The sequence below is a fragment of the Marmota marmota genome, unplaced genomic scaffold (genome assembly GCF_001458135.2).
Source record: "Marmota marmota marmota unplaced genomic scaffold, marMar, whole genome shotgun sequence".
Classification (NCBI taxonomy): Eukaryota; Metazoa; Chordata; class Mammalia; order Rodentia; family Sciuridae; genus Marmota; species Marmota marmota.
This window is the reverse complement of record NW_026000241.1, coordinates 19,229,538-19,247,179: the sequence shown is the minus strand read 5'-3', so window position 1 is coordinate 19,247,179 and position 17,642 is coordinate 19,229,538. Positions and strand designations below refer to the sequence as shown.

The window sequence follows — 17,642 nt, the reverse complement described above, 5'->3', positions numbered from 1 at the left end:
ACAGTTTGCCAATCCTTGCTATAAGATGAGCAATAAAAGAAGGGTAAATACATATATAAATAAAATAGAAGAAAAAGAGTATATTAAAAATATCTGGTTTACTGGGGCTGGGAATGTGGCTCAAGTGGTAGCACTCTCGCCTGGCATGCGTGCGGCCCGGGTTCGATCCTCATCACCCCTTACAAACAAAGATGTTGTGTCTGCCGAAAACTAAAAAATAAATATTCAAAAATTCTCTCCCTCCCTCCCTCCTTCCCTCCATCCCTCTCTCTCTCAAAAAAAAAAAAAAATCTGGTTTACGAAAAAGAAGCAGGAATGGAGACAAAATATAAAAATAAAATGGTACGTATAAAACCATATACACCAATAATTACCTTAAATGTAAATGAAGTAAATAGTAGAAGTAAAAGATCAAAACTGAATATCTTAAAAATAGATGGCTTCATTGAAATATTTCAGAGTTACATAAAGGTTAAAAGTAAAATGATAAAGGTAGATATTGGTAAACACCAACCAAAAAAAAAAAAAAAAAAAAGCTGGTTTCAAACAAAGCAGGCTTAAAAAGCATTACCAGAGAAATACAGACATTTAGTAATGGTAAAGGAGTCAACTGGACAGAAAGAAGGAACTTTAAATATTTGTGTAACCACTAATACAACTTCATATATATTAAAAGGAAAAACAAGGTCTAGGGATGTAGCTCAATGGCAAAGCATTTGCCTAGCATGCATAAAGCCCTGGGTTTGATCCTCAGGATCACAATCAAACCAATCACTAAATCAATCAATCAGTCAGTGGAAAATCTACAAGCATGAAAACAAGTTTTGCCCACTGCCAATAAGGTTATATATTCTTTTAACCACAAATCAATGGAATTCATAAAACTCATTCATCATCATAAGACTTCAAATTAAAAAGCTTGTTTTATAATTTATCTAGAAGCCATAAATATTCTGGGTTTCATTTTTTCCCCTAAACTATAATAAAATAGCAGAACAAATCCCAATTATTTTCTTTATAGCAGAAATTACTTCCCAATAAAGTCATAAAGCTGATTTTTGGAAGTTTCTTCTTCTTCTTCTTTTTTTTTTTGTGGGGTGGGGGAAGTACCGGGAATTGAGCTCAGGGGCACTCAACCCCTGAGCCACATCCCCAGACCTATTTTGTATTTTATTTAGAGACAGGGTCTCACTGAGTTGCTTAGCGCCTTGCTTTTGCTGAGGCTGGCTTTGAACTGGAGGTCCTCCTAACTTAGCCTCCCGAGCCTCTGGAATTTTCTTGTTTATGCAGTAACCTCATTACCTATAACAATCCATGGATAATTGTCACAATCAACTCTTTTTCCTGATTCTCACCTTTGTCTCCAAGAGTTTTTTTCTGGCACAGCATTCTGATTTGAACAAAGTCACATCATATTGCACTCAAAATTCTCTGATGACTCCATTAAAAGGCCTATCAGGACTCTAAAATCTTAGATATCACATAAGTCTCTCCAACCTCATCACCTACTTTCTCTCTCCAACCTCATCTCCTATTTGCTCCCTCCCATTCAACCCTACTAGTTTCTTTGCTGGTACCCACATCAGGTCAGGGCCTTTTGGCTTGTTTCTTCTGCTTAGAATGCTCTTTCTATATATCCCTGTTTCCCAATCCACACTATTCACTCACCATATTCATGTCTTTATTCATCTGTCACCTTCCAACACCTTGATACTCTGATCTACCTCTGCTTCTCTGCTTCATTTAGTTTACCCAGCATTTACTATCTACATATTTCATTAATTTTATTTGCATTTCTTTCCCCACTAAAATATATAATCTAAGAGGGTGGGATCATTTGTGTATTTTGCCTAGTGCTATATCTTCCCTATGTGGAATAATGCCTAGAACAGCACATCACACTGGATAAGATACATAACTTTAAGAACCTTAAAAGCAATAATTGGGGCTGGGGTTGTGGCTCAGCGGTACAGTGCTTGCCTGGTATGTGTGAGGCACTGAGTTCAATTCTCAGAACTGCATGTAAATAAATAAATTAAAGGCCCATTGACAATGAAAAAACAAAAGTTAAAAGCAACTATGTTTGATAAGATAGTTAAGAAATACAAGGATAAACCTAGTACATTAAAACTTCTATTTTGAAGGCTATGTGGGGAAAAGGGAACAGAAATCAAAACCCACATAAGATGCAGAGTCAAAAGCTGGTACACCACATGACTCTACTCTCAAAGTTAAAGTGAAACATAAGAAAGCCTTTATTTTCCTATAGTCTTCTTTTCAAACTTCTCTCAAAAGACAGCAGCAGGGAAATGAATAAAAAACAAATGCTTAGGCAATCCAGACACTCAAGTTCTTGAACTCTTGAGCTCAGACTGGTAGTATTTCCAAGCAAGAGTCAAAGCAAAAGCAAAATTTCCACAAAAGAGGGTTTCTGGTCTCAAATTATTACCACAACTTTCTATAGGTCACCAGGCACAAAGGAAATATGACACAATGAACATTTAGAAGGAAACAGATATTAGGAATAGACCTATATAAAATCTTAAGTGTCTGTTATCAAACTCAGACTAACAAAATACCTAGACTTGCTTACTGGGAATATAGTAAATGAAACTTAAATTTATCTGGGAAGGCATAACAGCTGATTAGATATAGCTTAAGGAATCATTAATAAATAGGAAGATAAATCAGAAGACACCATCTAGGATATATATTAGTAGATGCTCTACTAGCTACTGAAGGATCACACAACAAAAGCAAACTGTAAATTATGACTCCCTTGATGACTTGCATTCTTATTACAATGTTTCAAAAAAAAGAATACTATGGTTCAGTGCAAAAGTAGAACAAGATAAGCACACTTTAGGGCTAGGATTGTGGCTCAGTGGTAGAAAGCTGGCATAGAACATATGAGGCACTGCACTTAATCCTCAGCACCACATAAAAATAAATAAATAAAGGTATTATGTTAATCTATAACTAAAAATTAAAAAAAAGATAAGCACATTAAAAGCATAAGCACATTTCTAAGGATAGAAACTAATAAAGTGAATAGGCTGGGGTGGTATTTACATGATAAAGATGGAAAAGGAGGAGACAAGATGGAGAATGAGAGAAATGGATAGAGATGGAGAAGGAATATGAGGAGGAGCAGATGATAGAAACAGAAGAAGCAGAAATGGAGGAGGTGGAAGAGATAGAAAAAGAGAATGAGTACATGGAGGAAAAAATGGAGAATAGGAACTGAAGGGAAAGGGGAGGCTAAGGAAGAATAGTAGAAGAATACCTCTTCTGGATCCTTGAGTACGGTTTCCCAAACTTTGAATTAATTTTTTGTAACCTAGTAAAAAGCTCTTTAGGGCTGGGATTGTGACTCAGCAGAAGAGTGCTTGCCTCGCACATGTGAGGCGATGGGTTCAATCCTCAGCACCACATAAAAATAAAAAATAAAATAAAGGTATTGTGTCCATCTACAACTAAAAAATTTTTTAAGGGGCTGGGATTGTGGCTCAGCGGTAGAGAGCTTGCCAAGCACGGGAGGGACCCCGCCTAGCACAGGCGGAACCTGGTTCGATCCTCAGCACCACATAAAAATAAAGGCATTGTGTTGTGTCCATCTACACATTAAAAAAAAAAAAAATCAAAAGAAGCTCTTTATAAGTTTTTATTATATTTAGATGCATTAATAAAATAGATATACTTCTATTTTGTACTTTATTATTCAGAAACAAAGAATGGGGAGTAAGATGGAGTACAGCAATAAGTTTTCTTAAAAAATCTTAAGTAATACCTATCAAATCTAGGTAATGAATTTATGGAAATATTTTCCATAATTCTTTGGTATGTTTAAAATATCTTATAATGAAATAATTTTTAAAGTTTTTTTTTTTTTCTTTAAAGATCACAATAATGGGGCTGGGGTTGTGGCTCAGTGGTAGAGGGCTTGCCTAGCACGTGTGAGGCACTGGGTTTGATCCTCAGCACCACATAAAATAAATGAAGATCCACTGACAACTAAAATTATTTTTTAAAAAGATCACAATAAACTCCTTGAAGTATCAATAAGATGGAAGGGGAGGAGAAAAGAGGGAAGTGGGGAGGACATTGAGCCAACAGGTAAGAAGAATTCATAGAGAAATGAATAGTTTAGTGGGTGTCGGGTCTGGAGAAGTAAGCTGATACAGGATCTTTTGGGCCCTAAATGCCATGCAAAATAATAAAAATGAACTGCTCGTTGTCAACAAAAGAAAAAAAAAGTGTAGGAAGTGGAAGAGATGCAAACAGAGGAGGAAGACATGTATATGCAGGAAAAAGAAAGAGGGAAAGAGATGGAAACAGTGGAGGAGACTGGAAGACTTAGAAAGCAGTAGGAGAAAGGAGAAGGGGAGTGACAGGGAGAAAAAAAGACAAAGAAAAAAAGATCAGGCTTTGCCTTTTGTCACCTTCAAATAACACTTGGAAACCATTCCACTGTCCCATGTATGCATGCTTAAGGTAAAAAGTAAAGAAAATCCATTTTTCTTTTGTCTTTTAAACTCAGTTGGTAGCAAAAATCTGAACTGGGCTGGGGCTAGGGCTCAGCGGTAGCACACTTGCCTGGCATGTGTGAGGCACTGGGTTCGATTCTCAGCATCACATATAAATAAATAAAATAAAGGTCTATCAACAACTAAAAAAATACTTAAAAAAAAAATCTGAACTGACCTAACTCGGTTTATGGCAAATCATAATATGAAATAGCATGGGGCTATTTGTTGTCTACTTATTTTAATCTGCACATATTTAACTGCAAAAATATTAACATACTTATTAATTATAGGTTGGTGTCCCAAGCGCAGTAGGAGTTGTTACATAGTATATGGAATATGACCATATTACTTTTCTATAATCAGAAATATTCTGGATTCTAAAACACAATTGGTCCCTAAGGTTTCAGGCAAGAATGTGTGAATTCAGATTATTTTAATTAAGTTCTATCACTTTTTTTCTCTTTTTTCTCACTAAAGGAAAGCCATACAGTCAAATGACTTTTTAAATTTTCCACTTCAGTTTTAGAGGTACATACACTAAAAAACCCTAAACTTCTGCTTTTAAGACTCATTCAACAGATGAAAAAAGTTCCATCTTACATGGCAACAAAAAAACAAGCCAAAACTTCACATCTCATCTGTATGGATTTCATTTTGTATGGATTTTCTTCAGTGAAACAACTAGTTAAGAACCACACTCAATACTGTGGATTTTTAGTCACAAAATACATTCCATTTCATATTAACTAGTTTCTTACAATGAAGTTCCTCTTTTCTCTTGAAACTGTATCCTTCCTTATTCTAATTAAAACAATGAGCAACAGGACTATGGATTTCTGAGCTGTTTTACACATTTTTTTTTTAAATCCAGCAATGACCATGTTCATATGTAACAGCTAATTCCTGAGAATAGGAAACAATAATTTCTACAAACTACTGTACTACTGATTATCAGATAATCAAATTTTAATTATTTACACTCCCTATCCCAAGCTTTTACAACAGGTAACTTCCATTGGGTTTCCTCTCACTTCATAGGCAACTGTAGCTCAGTCTCTTCTGTCAGCTCTTTCTCCTTTACCCAACTACTACAAGTTGAACATCCTCCTCTCCAGACTACACCTTTTCTCAGTAGTCTCTCATCCATTCTCTACAGTTTTAAATATCATCTAAAGGCTGACAACTCTCAACTGTTCATCTCCAGCCTAGTTCAGATCTATATATTCAACTGCCTTTGATGTCTCACCTATGGGAATCTTGAAGACATCTCTAACTTAACATAGGTAACAACACTAACACCACCTTCAAACCTATCCTTCCCCTAAATCTTCCCTCATCCCAATATGATAAATAAAACCATGTATCTCAGCTGTTCAAGTTTACAATGTAAGAACTGACTGCATCTTAATTTTTCTTCTGTCCTATACAGATAATTTTTATTTTACCAACAATTTTTATGTAATAACTCTAAGTTATATCTTTTTGTTGTTGTTTGTGGTGCTGAGGATTGAACCCAGGGCCTTGTGCATGCAAAGGCAAGCATTCTACCAACTGAGCTATATCTGCAGCCCTTTCAGTTATATCTTTAAAACTTTTTTTCGTTGTAGATGGACACAATACCTTGAATCTTATTTATTTTTTCTGTGTTGCTGAGGATCTAATCCAGTGCCTCACACATGCCAGGCAAATGCTCTACCACTGAGCTACAATCCCAGCCCCCAAGTTATATTGTAAATGCACTTATTTCTCTTTACCTCCGCTGCAACTCATAATGTACAACCAGACCAGTACTATCTCTGCCTACATTACCACAACCACCTCTTAACTGGCTTCCTTGCTTCATTCTCAACCTCCTTCCAAATCACAAAGTAGACAATGCAATCTTCTAAAAAAAAAAAAAAAAGCAATCTGGATCAATGGCTGCTAAAACAAACCATAAATTGAAAGACTGAGGGGGAACTTTATAAAGGATAAATTAGGCTGATAACTAAATCCATTGTTCAATATTAACATTACAAAGAAAGACAATTAAGACTTTGTATACCTCTGAAAAATATCCAAACTATCACACAAAATACCACCTATGAAAAATTTGTATCAACAAAATACAACTTCAAAATCAGAACTGATTTGATCAAATCATTAGAATTTTCACGGGTTGGGGTTGTAGCTCAGTGGCAGAGCACTTGCCTAGCATGTGTGAGGCACTGGGTTCAATACCCAGTACTGCAAAAACATATAGAACATAAAATAAAATGTAAGAACAAACAAAAAAAACTAATAGAAATTTTAAGTTGAATANCAAAATACAACTTCAAAATCAGAACTGATTTGATCAAATCATTAGAATTTTCACGGGTTGGGGTTGTAGCTCAGTGGCAGAGCACTTGCCTAGCATGTGTGAGGCACTGGGTTCAATCCTCAGCACCACATAAAAATAAATAAAATAAAGGTATTTTGTGTGTATATATATATATATATATATATATATATATAAATAAAAGAATTTTCAGTTTTCAGGAAATATAGAGGATATATAACATTTTTTAAAGGGTGAAAAGCAGCATGGTGATGCAATCAACAAAATCTAGTGCATGAAAAAAATTTATCTAACAGATATTTTTCTCTTCAACAAATAAAAGGCAAGAGTAGAAAAAAGAGAGATAAATGCTTTGGATGAACAGATCCTTAATAGATACATCAACCAACTATAATAGTGAGCCCTGTTGGAGTCCCAATGTGAACAAATTATTAAAAGATATTCATGAAAGTGAAAAACGAACACCAACTATTTGATCCTAAGGGGTTTTATAGATGTGATAAAGATATTGTGATTGTATTTTTAAAAGATACTTTCATTTTATACATGTAAATGAGTACATATGCACAAGTATACACATGTACAAACCTCAGTCCAGCAAGACAATGGAGCTGGGGTAAAGATGGAATAAGAATACAGACAGATAAAGATTGGTTATGTAGTGATGATTTCGTCAAGTTGAATGACAAGTGGTAATAAATGCTCATTACAATATTATCTGTTCCAGGGTATGTTTGAAATTTTTTGGTAATAATAATAATTTGTACTACTTTGCTCCCTGCTTAAAACCCTACAATGGAACCCCAATAATATAACAACATCATAAGAGTTAAGAAAGTGAGATGGGGCCAGAGATATGTGAAAACAGAACCTAAAAGATGGCAATAAAATCTCAAAAGATGCAAATTTTTAAAAAATTAAAGGCTACTAAGAAATAGCACATCAAGGGCTGAGATTGTGACTCAGTGGCAGAGCATTTGCCTAGCATGTGTGAGGCACTGGGTTCGATTCTCAGCACCACCAATAAATAAAATAATGGTCCATCAACAACTAAAAAAACAAAGACAAAGAAAAAAAAGAAAAGAAATAACACATTAAAGCTACAATTTATAATTCCAAGAAACTGCCTGATCTATCTTGCAGAATGATACAGAAGTCACCATTTTTAAGCCAGGAGTACAGAGATGAATACAAGGAGTAACTAAAAATCTATGAAAATGCTCTATTTGTCTAATAAGAATTGTAATGCATTCCACTGTCATGTATTTAAAAAATGAAAATTAATTAATTTTAAATTATCTATGAAAAGATTTCATTGTTAAGTTCTTCCCTGTCCCCAACGCAGGGAGCTCAATATACAAGTGTGCACATGCACACTGGTGTAAACATGTTTGTGTGCACACACATACATATCCATAATTTTGAAAAAATGAAACCACCAGAAATGGAAAGAGAAAGTCCTTAGAACCATTTAAACTTTTGTTTGCCAAAGTTAAAAGTTAACAGACGGTTTGGATGACAAAGTAAAGGATATCTCTCAGAATATGGATTAAAAGAGAAAGAGGAAGAAACTTGAGAGAGAAGACAAAGCATAAAAGTCACTGTGAATCAACCCCAGAAGTCAAATGTGTGACTAATACCTACTCTCTAAGAAGAGACTAAAGCTGGGGCTGGTTTTGTGGCTCAGTGGCAGAGAGCTTGCCTGGCACGTGTGAGGTACTGGGTTTGATTCTCAGCACCACATAAAAAAAAATTAATTAATTAAAGGTATTGTGTCCATCTAAAACTGAAAGAAAAAAAAAGAGGAGACTGGGCTGGGGATGTGGCTCAAGCGGTAACACGCTTGCCTGTCATGCAGGGGCGCTGGGTTGGATCCTCACACCACATACAAATAAAATAAAGATGTTGTGTCCACCAAAAGCTAAAAAACAAATAAATTAAAATTTAAAAAGAGGAGATTAAAGCTAATAAAGGAAGAAAATATATAAAAAAATGATAGGAGAAATTTTCCCAGAACTAAAGAAAATCATCAGCCATCAGAAATAAGAATCAAGTAGCAAAAATTTAAAATGTCAATTTAAATGAAAATAAAACTTTCAGTAGAATTATTAAAAATTGAAAATTCAAGTGCTTCAAAAGATAACAGTTAAATTTTAGCATTCATATGAAGACACTATTCTTAGCAATTATTTACAAAAAATAAAGTTGACTCCATACAAAGTTTAATATAGAGGCCAATAAATTTGACAAAGTCACTCAAAATATCTAGGTAGATATAACTGTCTAATTAAAAATATATTTGAGGGGCTGGGGCCAGATTAGCTCGGTGGCAGAGTGCATACCTAGCACGTGTGAGGGACCGGGTTCAATCCTTAGTGCTGCATAAAAGTAAACAATTTACAACAACAACAATATTTTTTTTCCCCAAAGCCAGGTGCGGTGGCGCACACCTGTAATCCCAGTGACTCAGGAGACTAAGACAGGAGGACTTCAAGTTGGAGGCCAGCCCTAGCAACTTAGCGAGACCCTGTTTCAAAATCAGAAATAAGAATAACTGGGAATACTGTTCCATGGTTAAGTACCTCTGGTACAAAAAAATACACACACACTCACATAGATAAAGATTTTTATCTTTAAAAAGACCTGCTTTAAAAATTCAAAACTTTCAACAGTTCAAAGCAGTAAACAGACAATCACAATTTACACTATCATCTAGTATTAATAAAATTAATCAATAGCATGCATGATAACAATTATATCAAACTGATTAATAAATGAGACTCATAATAAGGTTTATTTAGAAACTTTATAAAATCTATTCACCTAAGGTACCTAAACCTTCAACACAGTTATAATATGATTATAACATCCGTTAAAATCATCAACTAACCCTAGGTACATGTATGATGACACGAATGGGTAACTCTACTTCATGTAAAACCAGAGAAATGAAAAATTATGCTACATTTGTGTACTATGAATTGAAATGCATTCTGCTATCATGTACAACTAATTAGAACGAACAAACAAATAAATAAATAAATATTTAAATGGGAAAAAAAGGGAGAGAAAAAATCATCAACTGAAGTCAGGCACTCTGGTGGTATATAACTTTAATTCCAGCTACTAGGGAGGTTGAGGCAGGGGGATTACAAATTCAAGGCCAGCTGGGCAATTTAGCAAGACCCTGCCTCAAAAATAAAAAGGACTGGGGATATAGTTTAGTGGTAGAGCAACCCTGGATTCAATCCTCAGTATGATCAAGGAAAAAAAAAAATCAACTGTACCACTCTACAAGTACAAAGAAAAGATGTAAATACCTTCTTAGAGATTCAAGATCATTAGCAACATCAGATTTGAAGTATGATGCTACTGGTGCCCAATATTTTGTACCCAATGGGTAAATAAGACTGCCTCAAGAAGATTATTATTTATTTATTTAAAGGTACAGCATATGGGACTAGATGCCCTTAATACAGATTAAATCTTATGTTGGATGGTAAAGGCTTTCAATGGCTACAGCAGGGGGCTACTATAATGTAGATTTATTTTAGTCACTGACTATTTATTGCCCTATATTGCTACTAATGCCCAATCTTTTGCCTCTTGTAATTTACTTTTTCTCCTTATAGACTCTTTTTACCCCTATCATTGGTACTTTAAAAAGCAAACAAACCCTCCCCCCCAAAAAAAAAGGTTTGAAAAGCCTTGAAGACTGGGTATGTGCTCTCAGTGGTAGAATGCTTACCTATTATGTGTGAGGCCCTAGGATCCTTCCTAGTACTACCAAAAAAAGAAGTTTGGCCTTTTATTTGTGTTTTCCTGTAATTTAAATTACCTAATCCTAATGTATTACAAAGAATATATAAGAGAACAAAAGAAGAAAGATCTATTCAGCATTAATTTCTTTGCTATGGTTCTATACCCTTTAAACCAAGTTTTATGTCAGTTTGCAGCAGTCCTGGAAGCCAGGGGATCCCACAAAAGGTTGGCCTCTAGAAAGCCATGTTTATTCCATAACTTGCATATATTTTAAAAGACTAATTTTTGGAATAATAGATTGTATTGAAATGTTAAGTTTGGAAACAGTCTGTTTACAACAAAACCTTATTTCTTTCCAGCCATTCTGTAGCAGCAACAAAAGGCCAAATTCCTCTTTCATGCTTTTGAGGCAGATTGCAGGGCTCAGCATCACATAATAATCCTACAGGTTTTTAACTCTATCTGCTTTGACTGCCCAGAGCTATACACAATCAAGTAACTGTTTTGTTGTATACCCTTGAGTAAGGATGGAGACAACTAAACCGAAAAGTGCCCAAAAGCTAATCAACAACTTTTCTAAGTGATAGAGATCATAAGTGCTTCATAAATATTTTTAACAAGAAAAAAACTGCTAATCAAATCTTTTACATAACCTTGGAGTTAAACCTATATGACATATTCAATAGATAACAGATCACAAGATCACAAACTGTAATACATAAAAAGCAATTATAAATCACAAAAGAAGTCTAAGAACCAAAAAATTAAGGATACCAAAAGGGAATCTAAAGAAAAGAAATATAAATAAACATATGAAGACAACCAACCTTATCAGAAAGCAGAGGTGATTTATAAAGGGTGAGATATTTTGCACAAATCACTTTAGCAAATTTTTAAAAGATTAATAAGAACTGAGAAGAATATAGGAATAATAGGCACTACTGATGGGAATTTTGACAAAACCTCTTTTGGAGCAAATGATTATAGTTAACACAAATTAAAATAAAAACTTTACCCACAATAAAAAATTAAAAAAAAAAAAATAAAAAATAAATAAATAAAATAAAATAAAAACTTTGACACAGATATGCCACTTTCAAGCTATTTTAAGATGTACACACATGTGTACGCATACAAATACATATGGTTTATACAGAACTGTTTACTTCAAAATCATCTACATGAATTATATATGGTAAATAATCAGAACTTCCATAAAAGATTAACTGATTATGATACACTATTACTATGGAGTACTATGCAACAGTTAAAACAAATGAGGAAGAGTAACACATAATGGCATTTAAAAAAATCTCCATGCCATACTGAGTTGACATGGGAAATGGTTAAAAAAAAAAAAGGTATTCAGAATATCATGTTATTTAAACACAGTCAAAACAAAACCATTAATTTTGATACTTAATGTGCAAATTAAGGCACAATAAAAAGCTATGAAAAAGCTGGGTATGGTGGGCATGCCTGAAGCAGAAAGATCACAAGTTCAAGGCCAGTCTCAGCATCTTAGCAAGGTCCTAAGCAACTTAGGGACAACCTGACTCAAAATAAAAAGGGCTGAGGACTTGACTCAGTGGCTAAGCGCCCCTAGGTTCAATTCCCAGCCCCCCCCACAAAAAAAAGCTATTAAAAAAAACACACTCCATAGAAATAAAGACTTTTATCTCTGCTTATACCCAGGCTTGGAGCTTGGAGGTGGTTCTGAGGGATTTTTGTTTTATCATCATTATCTGAATTTTAAAAAGGAGATGATATTTCATAATAAGTTCATAATTACAATTTAAAAATAAGAAGTCACAAAAGTTAAGAATAGTGTAATCTACTTGATACATATGTTCACATGATTCTGGTATGGTATATGTACATCACATGTGAGAGAAACTAATATACAGAGGAGTATATATCAAACTATTAAGAGCTATAAACCCCATGGCCTATTTCTATCCATACATATTTACTGTTTTGATTTTTAAATATTTATATAAATATACTAACAAAAGTATTTCTATTTTAAAGAAGAAAATTATTTGAAAGGTTACCCTCTAAGCTTTGTGATTGTTACTCTGGTTTAAAAAAAAAAAATCAATACATTTCTAAACTGTCTGAATGTATTTATTTGTTATTTGAAAAGAGAAAAATTAAGATCTACATTACTACCCAATGAACCCAAAATGTTTAAGAAAATGAAATGTGGACCTGGTCCAAACCAAATACAACGTTTAAAGATGCCTGCAAATTAAGGTTTGTTTGTGTTTTTTTAAAGGGAAGAAATTTTGCAATATTCTTAAATATATAAGAACTTAATTTGATGTCTTTTGCCTGAAAAATCAGCAGTAAAATTACATTCTTATTTATTTCCATAAGGTCATATAAAAAGTTACATAAATTCTTGAAATAAATTTTTGGAATAAATCACAACAATGTGCAAAACCAAATTTACTATATTTCCATTTGAATATGCATAATAGTTTAAATGACAATACCATCATTTTGGCAAGTTTACATCCTAATGGGCATGGCTCCAAGTAGACAGACAAACTCCTTAGATAAAAGAGGTCATAATATAGACCCAAGAAGGCTGAAACTGTTAAGAGTTAAAACATCCAAATACAAGCAAGTCCTCCTGAAGAGCCTAGTAAAAAACATGCAAAGCACTTTTTGAGAAACTTTATATTCACCTTTGCACATATCTCACATACTGGTGTGATCACAAAATATACCTTTAAGCATCTTAACAAAAGGTTTAACACTAGGGGAAATAGGCTCAAGGATTAAGTGTTATGAAGAACAATATCACATGCTCACTTGGGACTTTAGATTTTGTGTAGTTTGTTTTCTCTGTCTGGATCAACATATCTTCAGCAAGTCTCAGTTTCCTAATCTGTGAAATGGAAATACCAAAATATTCTGCATACTTCCTGGATTTGTACCCGAATTAAAATATTTTAAGTACATGAAAGTCCTTTTGCAAACTATAAAGCACTATAGAAATATTGTTTTTATGACTATCCTTAACAAAATAAAATACTGAAAAAATTTTAATCAAATTATATCCTGTAGAGAATTCTTAAAAGGCCATTTTCTAAAGAACTGTTTACTAGATACACTGACAAATCACAAGCATACTAATTAAAATAGTGTCCATGGCAAGCCATTTTGCTTCTTTAAATATTTGATTAGCACAGAATTCTACTTGCATCGAATACAACAGGAAAGATGCCAAGCTAGCTAATCAAACCTTCCTGCCAAAATCTGTCATTCTTCCAAAGGCCATGTTCTCCCTTCAAAAGCTTTTGCATACATTCCACGTTTCTTCCAATATCCCTTCATATCCAATACCAAAGACTGAAGGCTTGCTTAGATTGCAAGCTAAATTTGTCACCTTATGTTTGCAAGATCCCATACAGACACATCAAGTGAAAAAAGATACCAAATGACAAGCACACACATGCATAAATGTATACATGAGCGTACACACACACATACACAAACACAGAAATGTCCTTCATTCTTTAGGGAGAAATACGTTTCTTAATAGCAAATGATCGGCACCTTAAAAGGAAGTGTATAACACAGCAAAAGAGGAAAAATAAATCTTACTCACCATCTCCCATAGCCATTCAGATGGTCCAGGGAGCTCTCTCAAACCAAGAGGTCAAACAGCACAGCAAATAAGTGTAGCTCAGTGCCTGCGCCACTGGGCTCGGCCTGCAGCCTGCAGACACCCCGAGCACTGTGTGACCCAGGCTGCGCTGCAGCTCTGCACCGCAATAGCCAACAGCTGCTACTCCACTTCAAAATAAAAGTCTGGGGTCTTGCTGAAAACCTTCGTTTATTTAGCAGAGCCTAGCAGGGCTTGATCAAGATTATTCTTTAACTGTACATATGCTGTTAGATACAGGTGGTGATGTTTCTCCTTGTACTGGCTGCCTGAAATTTAATCTAAGAAAAGCTCTGGGAGTCAGTAAATGCCATCCCACTAGGGGACTTTTAATGCAATCATCAAAACACAAGGCATGTGTTCAGCAATCATTTTCTGCTTCCCTAAAGATACCCATGTAATCAGTAGCAATCACATGATCGAATGGATTAACTGATTTGTGCCTTTTTAAAAAGGTTTTCATCCCTTTGTCATTACCTTTTAATATTTACAACAGAAGACTGCTAGAAGTACACAAACAGGAATAGCCCAGTTTCCATGATTAACTGCTTTCATTATGCAGGAAGCATTTCTGGCTGCCGTAAACAAATCACGTCAAAGGCAGCCCATCAAAGGCTGCTCTGTGTGGGGACAGCAGGGCCACAGGAAACAAAGCTTGCTTCTGGTAGAAACAGAACCTAGCCAGTGCGCAGCTGCAGGGACGCAGAGCACCCTCTATCCAAGCTGCACAACCATCAGGATGTTATCAAGCTCTAAGAAGGCCCTGGGGTTCATGGTCCCAGACAGATATGCTTTTAAATCAGCCTAAAAAAAGAGTTGCTTTGCTTTTCACCAAATGATCGGCACCTGTTTATTTTGTTTATAAAAATAAACAAAACGAAACTGGAAGTTACCTTATTGACTCATATAAACCAAGTATCAAGGTAATTTAAAAGTCTAAGGTCCATGATTTATATTATTAAGTCTTTAGAAGCAATTAATTCCCTTTCTAGCAACTATTTAAAACAGAGAAACTAGAAATACTTTACCATGATTACAAACCACACTGTGTTAGGTCCTATATACACACCAAACAAATCAGAATTATGCACAGCTATTTTCACAGTGAAAAAAAATACTTACAGTTAGAGTCGCCAACACTGCTGATGATTACATCTTGGTTAGTATAGAATATTGTCTAGAAAGCTCCATGATGATACCAGACCCTGCCATAATCACAGGGACTCTCCAACTTTCAGTTTTTTCCTTCTTACTGGGGGAGTGTTGCCTCCTTTCAGCCACAATCTGATTATTTTTAATTCCAGGTCCTTCTAATTCTACTGCACTTTGGGACTCTGCCTAACTTAACTTTTGTAATATGAGAATTAAAGTCATGCTTGAAAAATCCTTAAGACAATAACAACTACAACAAAAAAGTACATTTATCACTATTTCCAAATTAAATGATATGTTCAAAGTTCTGATAAAATTTACTTAGTCTTCTTGAGTGTGTTAAACTAATGCTTTGGAAAATCAAATCAAAGAATTCAATCAGAACTTCAAAGTACAGATTTGACAATTATGTTCGGTACAGAGGCAACCATCGCAAGGCAAACTATAGTTTTAATCTGCAGTTGTTTACCTGAGGATACCAACTCCATGATGTGGAAACAGCTGAAACCAGGCGAAATGTACTGCTGTGAAAAACATCTTAACTATATTCTTTACCCTAAAAATGTGCATTATAGACTAATTTTCACACTTGCATAAAATACAAGTATATTTAGATCATAATCTCCAATATAATCTCTGATATATTGAATCCAAGAAAAAAAAATGCCAGATACTAACTTCAAACCTCTCTGTTTATGGAGAGATAAGACAAAAAGAAATGAATCAAGGGGAAAAAAAATGCTTCCATTCCAAAGGTAACAGAAATAATTTCATTAAATATAAGAATGACATTGCTTTTAAAATAAACCACATTCAAACAATGAATCCTTAAATTTTATAAGATATATTATACATTTTGCCTTAAAATTATAACTACAGTCTGGAATATACAAATGATGACATTATGAAAACACAAGTCTCCGTTCAAGGAATTCTAACAACTCTTTATTTTCCTGCTTTTTCTGCATTTCTATAGACATGGATAGATATAACTGTTACAAAACTTAGGAGAAGAATTTAAACACCTATTCAGACCAGAAGTGAGAAATGGCTGGCAGTCAGGGTGAGAACTGGTAGCACTAAAGACAATTTGTATTTCTGAATTAAGTTTAAACTAGGATAGATACAATGTTTATAACACCAAATTCTCACTCCATTTGACTTTTTGCAACACAATGAAACAGTTTTGGTTTAACCTAGAGGAAAAAAAGAAAAACTACATTGTATTTTTAACTAGCTTTATTATTCCTTAACTATATACTCAAACAAAAAATTTTTTCTCCAATGTCATTTACATTACCAAGCTAACCACTCTCTCTAATATGAAGCTACTTTCCTAGGGGGTAAAAAATCATCTATATTATCTACGGAAACAGAACATATTCTTCACACACCTGGCTAATTAATATTTAATGATTTAAGTCAGGTAAGTGCTACCCAATAAAACTAAACACAATTTATTAACCTAACCACAAAATCAAATAAATGACAACTGATTTGTGGATGTGGATGCTAATTCCAAATCTCTCCAAAATTCCAACTTGGTCTCATTCCATTTAAGAAGCAAAAGATTATTATTCTATAGTGAAATTTTGAAGGATTCACTAGTATCATCACTGAGAGTCTACACACAGGTTTAAGAGAGTTTATCCACTATACAATTTCTAGTAAAAACAACGAAGTAAAACAATTACTCTGGGCATAAAAACATACTTCATTCATGTAACATGAAGGGCAAGAGGATTATAATACATCTTCAACCCACACACAACACAAAGGCAAAAGAATGGCATCATTGTACACTACAACAGCATTATTAAAATTTTACTTACTCTAAAAGCAGTCCAAGGGTAGATAATAATCAGCAAAATATAAACTTTTTTGTTACTGTACCTAGGTAATTTTTCTTTCTTTCTTTCTTTTTATTTTTTTAGTTGTCAATGGACCTTTATTTATTTTTATGTGGTGCTGAGAATCAAACCCCAGGGCAAGCGCTCTACCACTGAGCCACATCCCAGCCCTATTTTGTATTTTATTTAGAGACAGAGTCTCACTGAATTGCTTAGCACCTCACCATTGCCGAGGCTGGCTTTGAACACTCGATTCTTCTGCCTCCACCTCCTGAGCTGCTGGGATTACAGGTGTGCACCACTGTGCCTGGTGTCTGTGAACTTTAGAACTTTAGTGCATCCCCTAGAACAAT

At 34.4% G+C, this 17,642-nt stretch overlaps 1 protein-coding gene across 40 annotated transcripts in view; it reads right to left on the bottom strand.

Moving 5' to 3' along the window:
- Positions 1–17,642, bottom strand: part of Clasp2 (cytoplasmic linker associated protein 2) — a 191,423-nt gene that overhangs the window by 128,782 nt on the left and 44,999 nt on the right. The window contains exon 1 of one of the 40 annotated variants that reach the window (XM_048794757.1): positions 14,231–14,930. The exons of the other annotated variants lie outside the window; for them this stretch is intronic. Coding sequence (XP_048650714.1) covers positions 14,231–14,246 — 16 coding nt within the window. The 5' untranslated portion in view covers positions 14,247–14,930. Of the gene's footprint in view, positions 1–14,230; positions 14,931–17,642 lie in introns of those variants that run through there. 40 annotated transcript variants of the gene reach the window in all.